Source organism: Eleutherodactylus coqui, chromosome 8, assembly GCF_035609145.1.
Source record: "Eleutherodactylus coqui strain aEleCoq1 chromosome 8, aEleCoq1.hap1, whole genome shotgun sequence".
In the NCBI taxonomy this organism is placed as follows: domain Eukaryota; kingdom Metazoa; phylum Chordata; class Amphibia; order Anura; family Eleutherodactylidae; genus Eleutherodactylus; species Eleutherodactylus coqui.
In genome coordinates, this window is record NC_089844.1 from 152,862,660 (window position 1) to 152,879,956 (window position 17,297).

Below are 17,297 nucleotides of genomic sequence, written 5' to 3' on the forward strand. Positions count from 1 at the left end.
CCCGGGATTCCTGCATCAGAGTTCGTCCCAGTGTCTCGCCAGTGACCCCTGCATACCTGTCCGGCAGCTCTGCACAGCGCTGTGGATGCGCCGTCCAGCACTCCGTCGCGCATGCGCAGTAGCTGTCGGTGGTCTGGAGTGACACGTATCCCGCGGTACTATAACAGTGCCCACTGCGGAAGCGCAGCAGGACGGATGGCTTACATTGATTTCAATAGAAGCTGGCCATGCGTAACCCGCACAAAATCGCGGCATGCTGCGATTTATACTCCGCGAGCGGAGAATCGCAATAGATTTCCGCTCATGGAGAGGAAAGGGCATTTTGCCATTGAATACTATGGGCTGTATTTGCAGAGGAGTCCGGAGGCGGACGCCCACCGCTGGCTCCGCAATGCTAATATGCCCGTGTGCAGGAGACCTTAAATGGATTTTACTGCCAGAGGATAGGCAATCAATGTCTGATCATTGGGGATCCCAAAAATTGCCCCCCCGTGAATGCAGCGGCACGTGCATGACCACCATCCATTCACTTCAATGGGACGGAGGTAGATTCCAGAGTGCATCGATTTCCACCTGTCCCATAGAAGTGAATGGAGCAGTGGTCAAGCACCCGCATCCGCGGTCCTATTCACAGGGGCAGTCGGGCACCGTTCTCAGGATCACGAGGCCCCCAGCGGTTGGACCTCCAGCAATCAGACATTATTCCTGATCCTGTTGGGAGGAGACAAATGTCTTTGGTGGCAAAAACCCTTTAAGGCCCTTCAGTAAAATTCCTCGTGGCGCCCCGTACAGATTAATGGTGGTGGGGGTCCCACGTGCCAACAAGGTAAGGCCTGGCACTGAAGGGAGGATACCCACTGGCCTTCCACTGCGCAGGATATGGATGCATAGGCTGAAATGTTGTACTTTGTATCCGCAGGTGGTGCGGCGGGGGGCCCGCACCCGGGTCAGTGGGCCGCGGACCGCTCTTTGCTCAGAGTCCACCGGGGATTTATCAGTCCAATGACGTTCTACTTATTACAGCATCCTGAAGCCAGCAGGAGGGGTAAAAACGTGGCAAACGATGATCCGTGTACAATGGGGGAGGGGAGCTGGGTGTGAGGCTGGAATACAAAGTATCACCTGTAGTAGCAGGGCGGTCACCGCTCGCACCCGCCCAACACTCCACACGGCAGCCTGATGGAAAATGTCTGCAGCAACTTCACAGACTTTATAGAAGTTTCTACGTCCGTCGTCTGCAGAGCCGCTTCAGCTTTACGTCTCACCAGCCAAGATTAACCATGTGGGTGCTGCTGGCGTGGTGACCTACTACATGCTGCTGACTACGGGACTGGCAGGTAAGAGGCGCCGCAGCCTTAAGATGCTTTTACACGGAACGATTAGCGTTTGGATTCCCGTGATCCAGCCAGAATCTTCAGTGTAAACGCTGCACCGACTAAACAACTTGGCGTATCGTTACGTGTAAACAGGCAGTCGGTCGCTTACGAACAACGGCCTGCTCACTGTGAATGGAGGCCGGCGGGCAAGAAGACCCCCGCCCGCTCCGCCTCCGTTCACCGAGCCATGGTTGTTCCTGTGAAGAACGGGAAGAGTTATCGCTGGGGCGAGCTATACGGCATCTGCGCCTGACAGATCATGCCATGTAAAAGGGCCTTTAGAGGGGCGCTGCCACTGGTGGTTCTCTCACACAAGTGATTCTTGGCAACACACTGCGCACGTATCTCCGGTGTGGCCGGCCACACAATGTATTGCGTACTTGCTGCGTGCCGACAATTCCCATACACTATCTTGTCATGTAACATCACAAATCATTGAAAATCATGGGTTTAATAATTCTTCGTTTTCTCGCATTCTCAAAAATTGCGCGATTTTTCTCGCCAGTATGAAGGCAGTCTTATAGAATCCAAGACTTGGACCAATATTGTACTTGCAAACCTGTGATTTTTTTTTTTGATTTTTTTTTTTTCTTTTGCCTGCGAGTGCTCGCCAACGTGCGTTTTACCCGTGGATGTGGAGCATTTTTCATGCAAAAACTTTTCGTGCGAGTTTTTGTTCACAACGCATAAAACTTGTGGCGAGATTCTTGCCTATGTGAAAGCACTGAAGCTAATTTCATACGGGCGAGTGCGATATCGGGCCGTGAAACATGCGATTTCCCAGCGGATACAAGGTGTTTTTGTGTCAAAAACGCCTCTCATCACTTCGGCGTAGCGCTCCTCTGCCGCGGCTGACATTTGCGATGGAGGTGAGGAAAAACATCGCTGATGTGTATGACCCCATCTAAAAGAATGGAGTTCATATTCGCGTGAGATTTGTGAGTCTCGCAATGCAAAAATCTCGCGCAAGTCTCTCAACCGCGGGAACATACCCTCAGACGGGAATCGGATATTTTCAGGCCCTTTTACACAGGCCGATGATCAAGCATGAACATTTGTTTGCCTGACCATTGGCCCATCTGAATATGCCGATGACTGGAGCTTTTGCGTTAGAACAGGCACAGAATCGGCCCGTGTAAAAGGGCCTTTACACGTAAGAAGAAAGTATTCATTATGGTACCCGGATATATAATTACTTTAGGCAGCTCATTTTTTAAAAATCTTTGTGGAGTTCCCCTTTAAGATCAACATTCCATATAGATGAGAAAGGGTTAATGGGCAGGTCTTGCGCCAACAGTCGAATTTGCAGAAATAAATGGACTTTTCCCTATGTAAATACAAAGTCAGGGCAGAGAGCGGAGCCAGAGCATATCTATCTGTACCAACAACGGGGTGGCATCCTGCGCAAATACAAGGAATCAGAAGATGGCAAAGTGTTGAGAGAGATCTCAAAGGTGAAAGATAGAGGAGTCCTAGCAATGTGACTCAGCCACGGCAAGGGTGGTGCCCCATGATAGATCCACTGGCAGCTCGGGCAAATCCTAGAACGGTTGCCAGGCCTGGCATGTCACTACTGCCCCCAGCTGGTATCAGTGATTGTACAGAGAATGCTTTGTTGTAGTGTATTGTGGGTAATGTAGGAAATACAGGCAAAAATGTTCACAACTTCTCCATCGATAGTAACCAAAAGCACAAAATGGTAAGGAATCCAGTGTTGGTTTGGGATAGTTGATACATGACTGTGTCTTTTTTTTCCCGTGGTTCAGGTACCACCAGTAGATGCAGAAGCTTCTTTAGTAGGGTTGTCTATCGAAAACCACATCTTCCATCTCCAAGGACTGTCCCACCACCTCCTTCACCTCCAGGAAGTGACCCTACCAACGCCTCCTTCATCTCTACAAGAACCTTCTCCATCTCCAGGAAGGGACCCTATAACCACGTCCTCCATCTTCACAGATCGTTCTACCTGCCGCTAAGATGAATTTCCGCAATATGATATCCCCTCTGCTCATCATACGCTTCTTCGAGATCTTCCTCTCCTGTACGGCCTTCAGTTTGGTAGCCAATTCAACCATGTTCCATAGTCAATATGGTGCCTGGAGTATGTTCACATGGATCTTCGCCTTCGTCGTGACCATCTTAATCGTTGTTCTGGAGTTGACTGGAGTCTACAGCTCCATCCCTATATCTTGGGAAGACTTCACCTCAGCTTTTTCCATGTTGGCCTCGTTGATGCTCTTCACCACCTCCATCATGTATCCTTCCGTCTACCTACCTGATTGCAAGCAATGCGCACGTCCTGGAGCTGCCACTGCCATGTCTATCCTGTGCTTCTTTGCTTATGCCATTGAGGTGGGCCTCACTCGAGCAAAACCTGGGGAGATAAGTGGGTTCCTGTCCACTGTGCCAGGACTCTTGAAGGTCTTTGAGGCCTACGTGGCCTGCATCATCTTCTCCCTTCTTCCAGGGGCCTACCCATATGCTGGACTCCAGTGGTCTGTGGCGGTGTACTCCATCTGCTTCATCATTACTGCACTTATCATCATACTAACCATTGGCCGTCTCTTGGCAATGTTGCCTGTGAATATTGAGAAAGTCCTTATTGGTTTCAACATTTTGGCAGTGGCGATGTACATCACTGTGGTGGTTATATGGCCGTTTTATTTTTTCAAGTTGATTCCAGATCGGAACTCGTGCGTTCATGGTTACCAATGTCCCTGGGACAATGGAGTTGGTGTAACAGTTCTAACTTGCATTAACTTTTTGGTGTACGCCGTGGACTTGGCATATTCCTTCAAAATGGTCTTCTTCACAGTCCAAGCATAGACTTCAGACACACGGATGGACTTTCTCTAAGACCATAGACATCCTAATGTAAGATCGGGGAGGCGGGACAGTACAGACTCAATATCTAATATATACGTATGAAGCAGAGGAAATCTATCATTGAACCTTTCTGATGGGTGCCATCCCAAAGAAAACCACAAAATGTACACTAACTGAAGAGGGTACCGGATTTGCTGTATCATGCGGGGCCCCTACTCCTCAGGGCCCACATGCTTCCAATGATGGAGATAAGAAGAGGTCTTTGGAGGAGATTTATCATTTATATTTTGGTATAAAATTTGGCACAGGCTAAAATTTTGCAACATTTGGATAGGTACGCCACTTCCCCCAAAAGGGCGTGGTTTGTTGAGAGGGGGTGTGGCCACCCGGGTCTGACACATTTATGTGTAAACGGAAATCTGTTGCAGCTCATAGCTTCATATATGCCCTCTTCATATATTTGGCACATTATGTGCAGATTGGGAACAATATTAAGATCAGCGTAGGAAACCTCGGTCTTAATACATCACCTGTATGTGCACATGGCATGATGTGATTTACTATGTAGGTCCGGCACTCGGCTCTGCTACATCTGTGTGCTTTTTGCCTATTAAGGGAAGGTTTACACATAGCAGAAATGCTGCGGAATTTTTGCAGATGCAAATGACGCATCATTTCCGTATCCGAACCAAGCCAAAATCCACGGATTTTAACTTAAAATCAGATGTGCTTCCACAGCTATTTTAAAAAAAATACCGTACACCCCCTCACCTCCAAAGTCTTCGCACTCTTGGTGGTTCCTTCACCAGGCATCCGGTGGCCTCTAGTGAATGCAGCGCCGCTGGCCACTTCCGCATTCCCCTACCAGCGGAGCTGCGCTCACTAGAGGCCACTGGATGCCTGGTGAAGGAAGTGCCAAAACTTCGGAGATGAGGGGGAGCATATTTGATCTGATGCTGCAGTAGTCACATGTCCTGGACAGCAATAACCAGGAGGGACAGAGCGGTTGTGGACCAATTTTAAGTTATGGAAAAACCCCTTTAATGTACGTGCACCACAAATGTAGGTATTAATGTTTAGCTGCATCCTAAAACTTAAAGGGGTTGTCTGGGTTTGGAAAAACATGGCTTCTTTTATTCCAAAAAACAGCGCCACCCTTGTCCATGGGTTGTGTCTGGTATTGCAGCTCAGCTTGACTGAAGTGATTAGGGGCTGAGCTGTAATACTACATACAACCTGTGGACTAGGTGGTGCTGTTTTCGGAAAAAGCTAGCCAAGTCTAATCCTGGATGCCCCCTTTGAACACTCGCCACCTAAACATTGGCAGCACCACTTAGTCAGATTTAACTCCTTCATGACTTCAGGAACTCCACAAAAATTAACCCTTGAATAGCACTACCTTGAATAGGTTATATATCAGCTGAGTGCTGCGGCCAATCAGTCCCCTTTCGTTCTCCTGGCATCAGCGCTCACACCCTGGGGGCCATGATGCCACGTGTTCGGGATACATTGGAACCGTCCCACTGCTTTCTGGGGGAGAAGAGAGGTACGTTTTACAGTTTACAGCATGCCCGGCCATTTACAAAAAAAATTAGACTCAGCCAACCTTTTTTTTTTTTTTTTTTTCATGATTAATATTTTCTTTTTCAGAAATCGAAAAGGAAGTAAAAGCTCTTTCGATGGTGTTATTTCACAAAAACGGGCATTGTGTTGTGTGTATGCGGGGACACGAGGGGCGGGTGTACAGATAGGATATTGGGGGGTTGCACACTCTTTTATATCAGTAGATTGTGTCAAATTTATTTTTTTTGTAAAAATAAATAAAGTTTTTTTTTTCTTCTTAAATTGCTGTAAATTCAATAAAAAATGTTTCATCCGGCATCAGTGGGACCGGACAAAGGTCAGTTTATCAGATGTTCTTGATTATTGAACAGCCTATGAAATATAAAGTTCTACATTGGAAACCATTGCTGGATTATCAGATTCCATATAAAGGGTATTTCTCTGTAAATGGTGCTTATGAAGACGCACATCAGCCGCCTGTGTGATGGAGAGCTCATTAAAATGTTCACTCACTCACTCACTCGTTCACTCACTCACTCACTTCCTCACCGCTCACTCCCGCCGACGAGCGTGCAGGTGCTCGCAAAGGGCAATACTCGCTCAAGTAATTGCCCTTAGCGAGTACGCTCGCTCATCTCTAGTGACTACCACTATGGCCTCCTTGAGGGTGCTGATCAAGGCTCTAGTAAGGGGGTGGCGGCTCCTGTACTATCGGCCATATTGACGATCCCCTCGCTTCCCGACGCAGTTGATAAAACAAGTGATTTATAGAGGGTGATAATTAATAAGGCTATAATGAGCACTGGAGGAGGATGTAATAGGCTTATTATGGGGCAGCGCCTCGCCCTCCCATGCACAGATGAGGTAGAAGTGATGACAAGCCGTGGCGTGCACTGAGGGCGTGGCAAGGGGGAGGGGCTAGGGAAGAATAAAGGTCGCTGAATTTCCGAGATAAGCGGCAGGAGATCTGTCACCGTCACAGAGAACACGCTCACCTGGAAATGATCTCATCAATTATCTGATTAATGGTCGGCGCAAGAATGTCGCCATAGCGATCAATGTGCCTGACTGCCACTATCCTGGGGAAGAAGAGGAACCACTTTTGCCTGCTTCGTAATTGGCCTTCTATGCAAATAAATGTAACCCCTAAGGCCATGTTCACATCAGCATTGGAGCTTCTGTCTGAAGCCTTCGTCGGCGATGTCTGTGAAAATCCCAGAAGAAATAGCGCTACGTGAAAATGCCAGAGTGCATAACGGCGCGGCACAAAACCCTTTCTAGTCAACATGACCCAGAACTTCTGCTTTTGCCTTTTTCCGACTTCTAGAATGGAGCTGAACAACAGAGCTATTCATGTAGACGTGAATGGAAACCTTCCAGAGTACACGAGGGCGGTCACCAGGGCGTTCCTGCCGCATCCGCCGTACTCATCCAGGTAATGACAGGAGTAATAGTGTTAGAAGGAAGACGTGACAGCATTCAAGGTACAAAATTGAATACGTTTTTATTCCTCCAATGACAGAACAGCGACAACGTTTCCACCAAAAGGTCTTTCTCCAGCATACAGATACATACAAGTGTCTTCTGAATATAGTGATACAAACTTATCAGTCCTCTAGGCCTCTCCCAATGCACTTACATCATGAATGATCAGCCTTCATCACGGCGTGCCGACCCATCGTTCAGCATCAAGGCAGCCGCGGGAACATAGTCTCCAAATCCCGTGAGATAACGATCAAGGACCGTCATCTATATGTATCAAGTATCTCATGATAGAAAATTCGTAAATATATTCGCCTAAGCGACAAGTATAGTCATATGCAACTGTAGCGGTCCAGAGTTAGTGGGGTCCCCATTCCCCTCCAGAATGTTCTATGTCTGTCTCGTTTCACTGTCTTGTTTGTGTGTAAGATTTATGTGTAATACTGTTTGCAGGACTGAAAGGGTTAGGCCTAGTGCCCACGGCCGTGACGGGCTCCGCAAGCGGAATTCCGCTGCGGAGCCCGTCACGGCACCCCCCCCCCCCCAGAGACCCCATACTTGCCTCTGGATCCCCCACCCGACGTCCCGCATGACGCTTCAGCGCGCATGCGCAATAGAGCACATATGACACTCCCACAGCATCACATGACGCGGCTGGCGGTAGGCAGGAAAGCATTTTCACTGCTTAGTAGCGAGAAGAGTGTGAGTGTTGTTACCGGGAGTGAAAGGACCTGCAGATAACTTGGACTGTGGATTGTTCATTACCCCGTGAGCACCACCGAGATATAATTCTTGTATGCTGTGATTTCTACAACTGTTATTGACTTAATTAAGTAGTAAATGGACAAGATCTACCGTTCCCGGTTTTGTTCCAAAATATACTCTTCTAGTGTTGGACTATTTTATTCATCTACAAGATCCGCTTCAGGAGGAGGAACAGTGACGTCACGAGTGGCAACTGGACTAAAGGTAACACCCGGTTATTATATGCAAGCACCCCCAGCGAGTCGCGAAGTAGCGTTCCTTAGATTTCCTACGGGAAGCAGACTGTAGAGCCCTGTGACAAGGTGAACAACTCTACCGCGCTGTCTCCTTGGCTGAGGGCCTGCTCTTTGGACGCTGCACAACCATCAGTCGATCCACACAATATGGGGCTCCGGAGATAAGTCATCGGAATGGGAACAGATGAAAAGTAAAAAGGAATATTACATGGTGGAGGGTAGATGATGTCACAGAGGTTGTGCCCTCCCCTTGTGAACTCTTTAAGTGCTGCGGTCAACATTGACTGTAGCATTACAGGGTTTAACAGTAGGGATTAGTGTTCACTGATCCCGGATGTCAGCCACCACCGGCTCCCGTTATGAATGGCGGGGGTTCAGCTTCTGACCGTCCATAGGACGTAAATAGAGATGAGCAAGCATACTCGCTAAGGACAATTACTCGAGCGAGCATTGTCCTTAATGAGTACCTGCCCGCTTGGAAGAAAAGATTTGGGTGCCGGCGGGGGCCGGGGAGCGGCGGGGGAGAGCAGGGGGGAACGGAGGGGAGATCTCTCTCCCCCTTGCCCCGCAACTCACCGCTCACCCGCGCCGGCACCCGAATCTTTTCTTCCGAGCGGGCAGGTACTCACTAAGGATAATATTCGCTCGAGCAATTGTCCTTAGTGAGTATGCTCGCTCATCTCTAGACGTAAATGTTCCTTCTGGTTGCTGCTGATCAGGACACGTGACTGCTGCAGCCAATCACTGCCTACAAAAGGTCACTGCCGTTGCCAGTGATTGGCTGCAGCAGTCACATGTCCTGGTCAGCAGCAACCGGGAAGGTTAGAGGGGCTGTGAAGCAATTTTAATTTAAGGCTAAACCCCTTTAATGTATGTGCACCATAAATGTAGATGATATTGGTTATCTGCATCCTAAATGGGTTGTCTGGGTCTAGAAAAACATGGCTGCTTTATTCCAAAAACAGCTCCACCCTTGTCCATGGGTTGTGTCTGGTATTGCAGCTCAGCTTGACTAAAGTGGATGGGGATGAGCTGTAATACTACAGAAAACCTGTGGACTGGGTGGTGCTGTTTTCGGTAGACAAGTTTATCTAATCTTGGACAACCCCTTTGAACACTCACAACCTAAACATTGGCAGCACCACTTAGTCACATTTAACTCCTTCATGGCTTCAGGGACACCATAAAAATTAACCCTTGCCATAGTGCTACCCCTGGATAGGGCAGGTTATATATCAAAATACAGGTGTGACCATGGAGAACACACACTCAGGGCTCATATCCATGACCGTGTTTTCACCGCATATTACGTCTGCGCTGCACGCTTGCGTGATATGCGGTAAATGGAGTCAGTGGACTTTCATTGATCCATGCACACATGCGTGTGGACCCTGCCTATTGATACACATGAGAAGTAAATCGCAGCATGCTTTGTTTCTCAGCATACCATGCACAGTGAGCACTGTATCCTTGTATGCGCTGTGTATGATATGCTGTCCATATCATACGCAGCATTTTCATATTCAGCTCTGCTATGAAACAGAGCAGGGAAAAAAGAGGCACTGAGCATGTCCGTGTAATCCGCGGGCGTGCGCGGTGCACTCGTAGCCATAAGCGGTCTCTGTCGGCAGAGCGTATGTTTACAAAACGGGTAAAGCACTGCAGGGAGCGGGCGGCTTTGTTGAATCTCTTGCCGGAGTGCTGCAGCCAATCAGAGGCTGCAGCGTCCCCTTCTGTTCTCCTGGCGTCAGCGCAGGCGTCCAGGGAGCCATGATGCCACAAGTTCAGTTTTGGGCTCTTTTACTTTTCAGGAACATTCTGTTTCTCACTTTTTTTGATGTCGTCCTTAGGGCTCCTGCACACTTGCGTTTTTCCTGCGCGTTTTTTTCACGCGATATTGCTGTGAACATTAGAAAGTCCCATTGACAATCGCGTGAAAAAAAAAAACGCGCAAGAAAAAGGCAAGGGTGCAGGAGCCCTTACTCTGGATTAACATTGGGGGGGGGGGGGGGTAATAGGCTGAACTGGATGGACATATGTCTATTTTGACTTCAATGATATCACCTGGTCCTCGGGCTACACGGAGACCTGTGATGCCCCCCCACCCATACTTGTGCTGATAAGGGGTCTAGTGAAGGGTGATGGCTCCTGTACTATCGGCCATATTGGCGATCCCCTCGCTTTCCCTTGCAGTTGATAAAACAGGTAATTATAGAGGGTGATCGTTAATAAGGCTATAATGAGCACTGGAGGAGGATGTAATAGGCTTATTATGGGGCAGCGCCGCGCCCTCACATCCACAGATGAGGTAGAAGTGATGACAAGCCGTGGCGTGCACTGAGGGCGCGGCGAGGGGGAGGGGCTAGGGAAGAGTAAAGGTCGCTGAGTTTCCGAGATGATAAGCGGCAGGAGATCTGTCACCGTCACAGAGAACACGCTCACCTGGAAATGATCTCATCAATTATCTGATTAATGGTCGGAGCAAGAATGTCGCCATAGCGATGAACGCGCCTGACCGCCACTATCCTGGGGAAGAACAGGAACCACTTTTTCCTGCTTCGTAATCAGCCTTCCGTGCAAATAAATGTAACCCCTAAAGCTTCTTTCACACGAGCGCAAAAACGGCGACGTTTTTACACCCGACTGATATAGGCGACCATCTGAGGCATTGGTTTCCAATGCATCCGTTCACATGGGCGAATATAAGGTGCGTAAAAATGTTTAACAGTGAAAAATGGAACATACGCGATCGAAATATGCGCCGGCGCAAATGCGGTGGGCAAAAAGATAGTTCTGGTATAGTTCTCTGATATACGGCTCCCATGGACGCCTATGGGAGCAGGGAAAGAGAAGGGAGGGGGAGGCAGTTTAACGGCGTTCAATGCTATAGAGCAGGGGTCCCCAACCTTTTTGGCACCAGGGACCGGCTTCAAGCAAGGCCATTTTTGCAAGGCCCGGCAGGGTAGGGCGGGGCGGGGCATGGGCGGGGCTTTGGTTATAAGGGGCGGGGTTATGAAGGAGGTTGGTGTTTAGTGCATACTTATTTAATTATGACATTTAGAATGTGACTCAACTCACCACAGGTTCAGAATGGGATGGAACCTGTGCCACCTTTTTAGCTGCAGCCTCTCCTAAAAGTTCCTGGCAAATGTTCTTAGCAGCAGGCAGGATCAACTCTTCAGCAATAGTGAAGGTCTTCTTAGCCTTGGCAATGCGGGTAGCCACTAAGAATGATGCTCTCAGTGCAGACACACTTGTTGATGTGGTGGCCTTCAATAATTGCTGCTGTCCTTCGTGTTCCCGTTTTTTTTCTTGGCAGTGGCGGCTGCTGCTGGCACAGTGGCGGCTCCTCCTCCTATTTGCTCACAGGACGCTCTGCTCTGTCTGGCGCTGCACTCCTCAGCGCTTCAAGATGTCCAGTGTAAGACCCTGGTAGATTTTAAAACTTTCATTAAGCCATTCTTAACTTCAGCCTGGCAGCACACACAGGGGACAGTATATGCCCCCTACCTGCCCTGCAGAACACACAGGGGAGAGGAATGTAACAGGATTACCTTGAAGCTCCTAACAGGGATTATAGATGAGGCAGGTCCCCTGGTAACCGGCAGTGGTAGTGGCGGCTGCTGCTGGCACAGTGGTGGCTCCTTCTCCTATATGCTCGTGGGACGCTCTGCTCTGTCTGGCGCCGCACTCCTCAGCGCTTCAAGATGTTCAGTTTAAGAACCTGGTAGATTTTAAAGCTTTCATTAAGCCATTCTTAACTTCAGCCTGGCAGCACACACAGGGGGCAGTATATGCCCCCTGCCTGCCCGGCAGAACACACAGGGGAGAGGAATGTGACAGGATTACCTTGAAGCTTCTAACAGGGATTACAGATGATGCAGGTCTCCTGGTAACCGGCAGTGGTAGTGGCGGCTGCTGCTGGCACAGTGGTGGCTCCTCCTCCTATTTGCTCGTGGAACGCTCTGCTCTGTTTGGCGCCGCACTCCTCAGCGCTTCAAGATGTTCAGTGTAAGACCCTGGTAGATTTTAAAGCTTTCATTAGGCCTTTCTGAACTTCAGCCTGGCAGCACACAGGGGACAGTATATGCCCCCTGCCTGCCCGGCAGAACACACAGGGGAGAAAAATGTGACAGGATTACCTTGAAGCTCCTAACAGGGATTACGGATGATGCAGGTCTCGTGGTAACCGGCACGGCAGTGGCGGCTGCTGCTGGCACAGTGGCGGCTCCTCCTCCTATTTGCTCGCAGGACGCTCTACTCTGTCTGGCGCCACACTCCTCAGCGCTTCAAGATGTTCAGTGTAAGACCCTGGTAGATTTTAAAGCTTTCATTAAGCCTTTCTGAACTTCAGCCTGGCAGCACACACAGGGGGCAGTATAATTTATGAAGGGGGTTGGAGTTTAGTGCATACTTATTTAATTATGACATTTAGAATGTGACTCAACTCACCATAGGTTCAGAACGAGTGGGAACATCGGGCTTCTTTCCCTGGATCAGTGGGAGCACTGGGCTTGTTTTCCTGCAACAAGATGATCCCATCTAGGGGTGATGGGAGACAGTGACACCCGAAGTGTGTTCCTTATGTCCAGTCTACTCCGTAATCTTGTTTTTGCTGCTGTCATTGCAGAAAACCCAGTTTCACACAAATAGGATGTTGGAAATGGAAGCAGAGTTTTCAGTGCTTTTGTGGCAATCTCGGGATATTCTACCTTGACTTTAATCCAGAACATTGGAAGATTTGAAGTCTCAAACATAATTTTAGGGCTACCATCATTTGCAATCTCAAGCAGTTGGTCTTCTTCAAGCACGGGCAAGGTCGATTCACCTGGCTTGTACACAAATGGGTTCCGAATCCATTCCTTCCTAGTTCGTGGGTCTTTTGTGGTAGGAAAGTAACGCACAAATTCTAGTGAAAGCTGAGATAGGTGATTATGCACCAGCTGGGAGAATGAAGGCTCAGGCTCGGTCTCTTCCAAGATACTTGCTAATATTTGAAACATATCAAATATCCCTGTTTTCACTCGCCGTCCCCACACTTCCAATTTAGCTTTGAATGCAGCAACTTTATCTGCCAACTTGAAGGCAGTTGTCATTCTCCCCTGAAGTGACAGATTAAGTTCGTTCAACAAGTTGAATATGTCACACAGGTAAGCAAGTTTTGTCACCCATTCTTTACTACTGAAATGTACTGCAAGTGGCGATTCTTTTTCTAAAAGAAATCTATGAAGCGGTTCTCGTAACTCAAAAACTCTGGCCAGTGCTCTACCTTTAGAAAGCCATCTGACTTCTGTGTGTAAAAGAAGACGTTTGTGCTCCGCGTCCATCTCCTCACAGAGCTGCTCGAACAGACGTGAGTTAAGAGCGTGTGCTTTGATGTAATTAATAATTTTAATCGCATCTTGCAAAACGCTGTTAAGTTCAGGTGACATTTTTCGGCTTGCCAGCATTTCTCTATGGATGACACAGTGCGTAGACTCGCATTCAGACGCAACTTCTTTGACCCGAGTAGTTAAACCAGAAACCCGTCCAGTTATGGCAGCTGCTCCGTCTGTGCATATACCGACACAAAATGACCAGTGTAATTTTACGGATATGTAATCATCCAAAGACTTGAATAGGTTTTTTTCTTTCAAAAAACTCCAAAGGCTTGTCTTTTGATGCAGAGTGCTTGGTCTGTAAGTGGCGAATTAGTTTTGAAGGCTTCATGGCCTCGTTTGAGAGCCGTTCACCACATATCAGACAGAGTGGGCTTTGGGCCTATGAATCGCCTGTTGCTATGAACCAATAATTTAGATAGGACTCATTGTATTTTAAATACAGCTTTCTTTTTTTTAGCAGTCATGGAGTCTTCATCTGTCTCATCATTGGGTCTTTCTCCCTTTTCAAAGAAGCTCTCCAGCCATGTTTGTTTTTTACTCATTTTACAAGAGTTTGAGGCAGAGGCGTAGTGGGCCCCTACTGCTTCTGACGACGGGCACTGCTGATGCTGATGACTGTTAATAATCAACTGTACGTCTGCAAGAAGCATGGTCAAAAAAGAGTAACAGTTTGTGGTTTGCAACCATGAAGAGACACGTCAGTATAGCAACTATTTCTTGCGATGGCAGTATATGTCCCCCATCTGCCTGGCAGCACAGACAGGGGGCAGTATATGCCCCCCTCCTGGCTTTAATGAAGAAAATAAAACAGTTGAAGGATTTATTCAGCATATGTACTCAAACTACAAAGAGAAATCGACAAACAGAATACTGGAGACTGTGTCTTGATATCATTTTTACGTTGAAAAGTATTTATCATAATAGATTTTTGTAAAATCAAAGTTCTTTTCAAAGTTATATAAAATTTTCATCTTTGTGCAGATCCTGTACAAACTAAGGGTCCAAGATGCAACAATTATCGCTCAAAATTTACTCATCTTCCATCTCTTGAGCGATAATCATTGTGTGCAATTACATAGCAAGATGATTGCTCAAAATTCGCTCAAACTGCAGTTTAATTGACAGTTTTGAGTTATCACTTTGCATAAGCTCTTAAGTAGCTAATTAGCTACTTAACTTATTAGTTTGTAAATGAAAGCTGCTACTGTATAAAAAAAGAAAGCGGGACCGCTGTCCTCATCATACAGCTGTTTGTGCACAGAGCGCTCAGCTGTATACCAGCGTGCGGTGTATTCAGAAGACAAGCAGAGCCACTTGTCTTCTGCATATAGGACATGACCCTGATAGCTCAGAGACAAACAGCTGCTTTGATCGCCTGTCTTTCAGCTGGTATCCTGCTGAGAAGTCCCAGCGGGGTTCCAACTGAAAGAATACTATTAATGCCGCTCACAGCGAAAGTATAGCGCGACGGCCGGATTCCATTAACTACAATGGAAGCTATCTGTGCTTTTTTCCGCAGCAATTAGAACACGCCACAGTTTCTTTCACGCTGCGTTATTCCTAATAGCTGCGGCATAATGCTGCAGATTTATGCCACGTTTTACGCGGCAAAAAATCCAGCAATGGGCATTAGCTCTAGTAGGGCTAAGGTCATTAATATGCATAATTTACCAAATCAGTTTTTCTGTGTAAAACCCTGATGGATTTTAAAGCTTTCATTAAGCCTTTCTGTACTTCAGCCTGGCAGCACACAGGGGGCAGTATATGCCCCCTACCTGCCCTGCAGAACACACAGGGGAGAGGAATGTAACAGGATTACCTTGAAGCTCCTAACAGGGCTTATAGATGAGGCAGGTCCCCTGGTAACCGGCAGTGGTAGTGGCGGCTGCTGCTGGCACAGTGGTGGCTCCTTCTCCTATATGCTCGTGGGACGCTCTGCTCTGTCTGGCGCCGCACTCCTCAGCGCTTCAAGATGTTCAGTTTAAGAACCTGGTAGATTTTAAAGCTTTCATTAAGCCATTCTTAACTTCAGCCTGGCAGCACACACAGGGGGCAGTATATGCCCCCTGCCTGCCCGGCAGAACACACAGGGGAGAGGAATGTAACAGGATTACCTTGAAGCTCCTAACAGGGCTTATAGATGAGGCAGGTCCCCTGGTAACCGGCAGTGGTAGTGGCGGCTGCTGCTGGCACAGTGGTGGCTCCTTCTCCTATATGCTCGTGGGACGCTCTGCTCTGTCTGGCGCCGCACTCCTCAGCGCTTCAAGATGTTCAGTTTAAGAACCTGGTAGATTTTAAAGCTTTCATTAAGCCATTCTTAACTTCAGCCTGGCAGCACACACAGGGGGCAGTATATGCCCCCTGCCTGCCCGGCAGAACACACAGGGGAGAGGAATGTAACAGGATTACCTTGAAGCTCCTAACAGGGCTTATAGATGAGGCAGGTCCCCTGGTAACCGGCAGTGGTAGTGGCGGCTGCTGCTGGCACAGTGGTGGCTCCTTCTCCTATATGCTCGTGGGACGCTCTGCTCTGTCTGGCGCCGCACTCCTCAGCGCTTCAAGATGTTCAGTTTAAGAACCTGGTAGATTTTAAAGCTTTCATTAAGCCATTCTTAACTTCAGCCTGGCAGCACACACAGGGGGCAGTATATGCCCCCTGCCTGCCCGGCAGAACACACAGGGGAGAGGAATGTAACAGGATTACCTTGAAGCTCCTAACAGGGCTTATAGATGAGGCAGGTCCCCTGGTAACCGGCAGTGGTAGTGGCGGCTGCTGCTGGCACAGTGGTGGCTCCTTCTCCTATATGCTCGTGGGACGCTCTGCTCTGTCTGGCGCCGCACTCCTCAGCGCTTCAAGATGTTCAGTTTAAGAACCTGGTAGATTTTAAAGCTTTCATTAAGCCATTCTTAACTTCAGCCTGGCAGCACACACAGGGGGCAGTATATGCCCCCTGCCTGCCCGGCAGAACACACAGGGGAGAGGAATGTAACAGGATTACCTTGAAGCTCCTAACAGGGATTACAGATGATGCAGGTCTCCTGGTAACCGGCAGTGGTAGTGGTGGCTGCTGCTGGCACAGTGGTGGCTCCTTCTCCTATATGCTCGTGGGACGCTCTGCTCTGTCTGGCGCCGCACTCCTCAGCGCTTCAAGATGTTCAGTTTAAGAACCTGGTAGATTTTAAAGCTTTCATTAAGCCATTCTTAACTTCAGCCTGGCAGCACACACAGGGGGCAGTATATGCCCCCTGCCTGCCCGGCAGAACACACAGGGGAGAGGAATGTAACAGGATTACCTTGAAGCTCCTAACAGGGATTACAGATGATGCAGGTCTCCTGGTAACCGGCAGTGGTAGTGGTGGCTGCTGCTGGCACAGTGGTGGCTCCTTCTCCTATATGCTCGCAGGACGCTCTACTCTGTCTGGCGCCACACTCCTCAGCGCTTCAAGATGTTCAGTGTAAGACCCTGGTAGATTTTAAAGCTTTCATTAAGCCTTTCTGAACTTCAGCCTGGCAGCACACACAGGGGGCAGTATAATTTATGAAGGGGGTTGGAGTTTAGTGCATACTTATTTAATTATGACATTTAGAATGTGACTCAACTCACCATAGGTTCAGAACGAGTGGGAACATCGGGCTTCTTTCCCTGGATCAGTGGGAGCACTGGGCT

General features: G+C 48.4%; 1 protein-coding gene and 1 long non-coding RNA gene across 2 annotated transcripts; one reads left to right on the plus strand and one right to left on the minus strand.

Annotated features, from left to right (window-relative positions):
• The first annotated feature begins 1,142 nt into the window (after nucleotides 1–1,142).
• On the plus strand, nucleotides 1,143–6,106 carry LOC136577024 (myeloid-associated differentiation marker-like). Its single transcript, XM_066576722.1, has 2 exons — nucleotides 1,143–1,337; nucleotides 3,143–6,106. The coding sequence occupies exon 2, from the start codon at nucleotides 3,354–3,356 to the stop codon at nucleotides 4,200–4,202; it is 849 nt and encodes a 282-aa protein (XP_066432819.1). The 5' UTR covers nucleotides 1,143–1,337; nucleotides 3,143–3,353; the 3' UTR covers nucleotides 4,203–6,106.
• A 5,698-nt stretch (nucleotides 6,107–11,804) lies between these two features.
• Nucleotides 11,805–12,913, minus strand: LOC136577629 (uncharacterized). The gene is made up of 4 exons (XR_010786528.1): nucleotides 12,701–12,913; nucleotides 12,391–12,559; nucleotides 12,098–12,267; nucleotides 11,805–11,972 (listed from the first exon to the last, which is right to left on the minus strand). It is a non-coding gene; the product is annotated as an uncharacterized lncRNA (long non-coding RNA).
• Nucleotides 12,914–17,297: the final 4,384 nt, after the last annotated feature.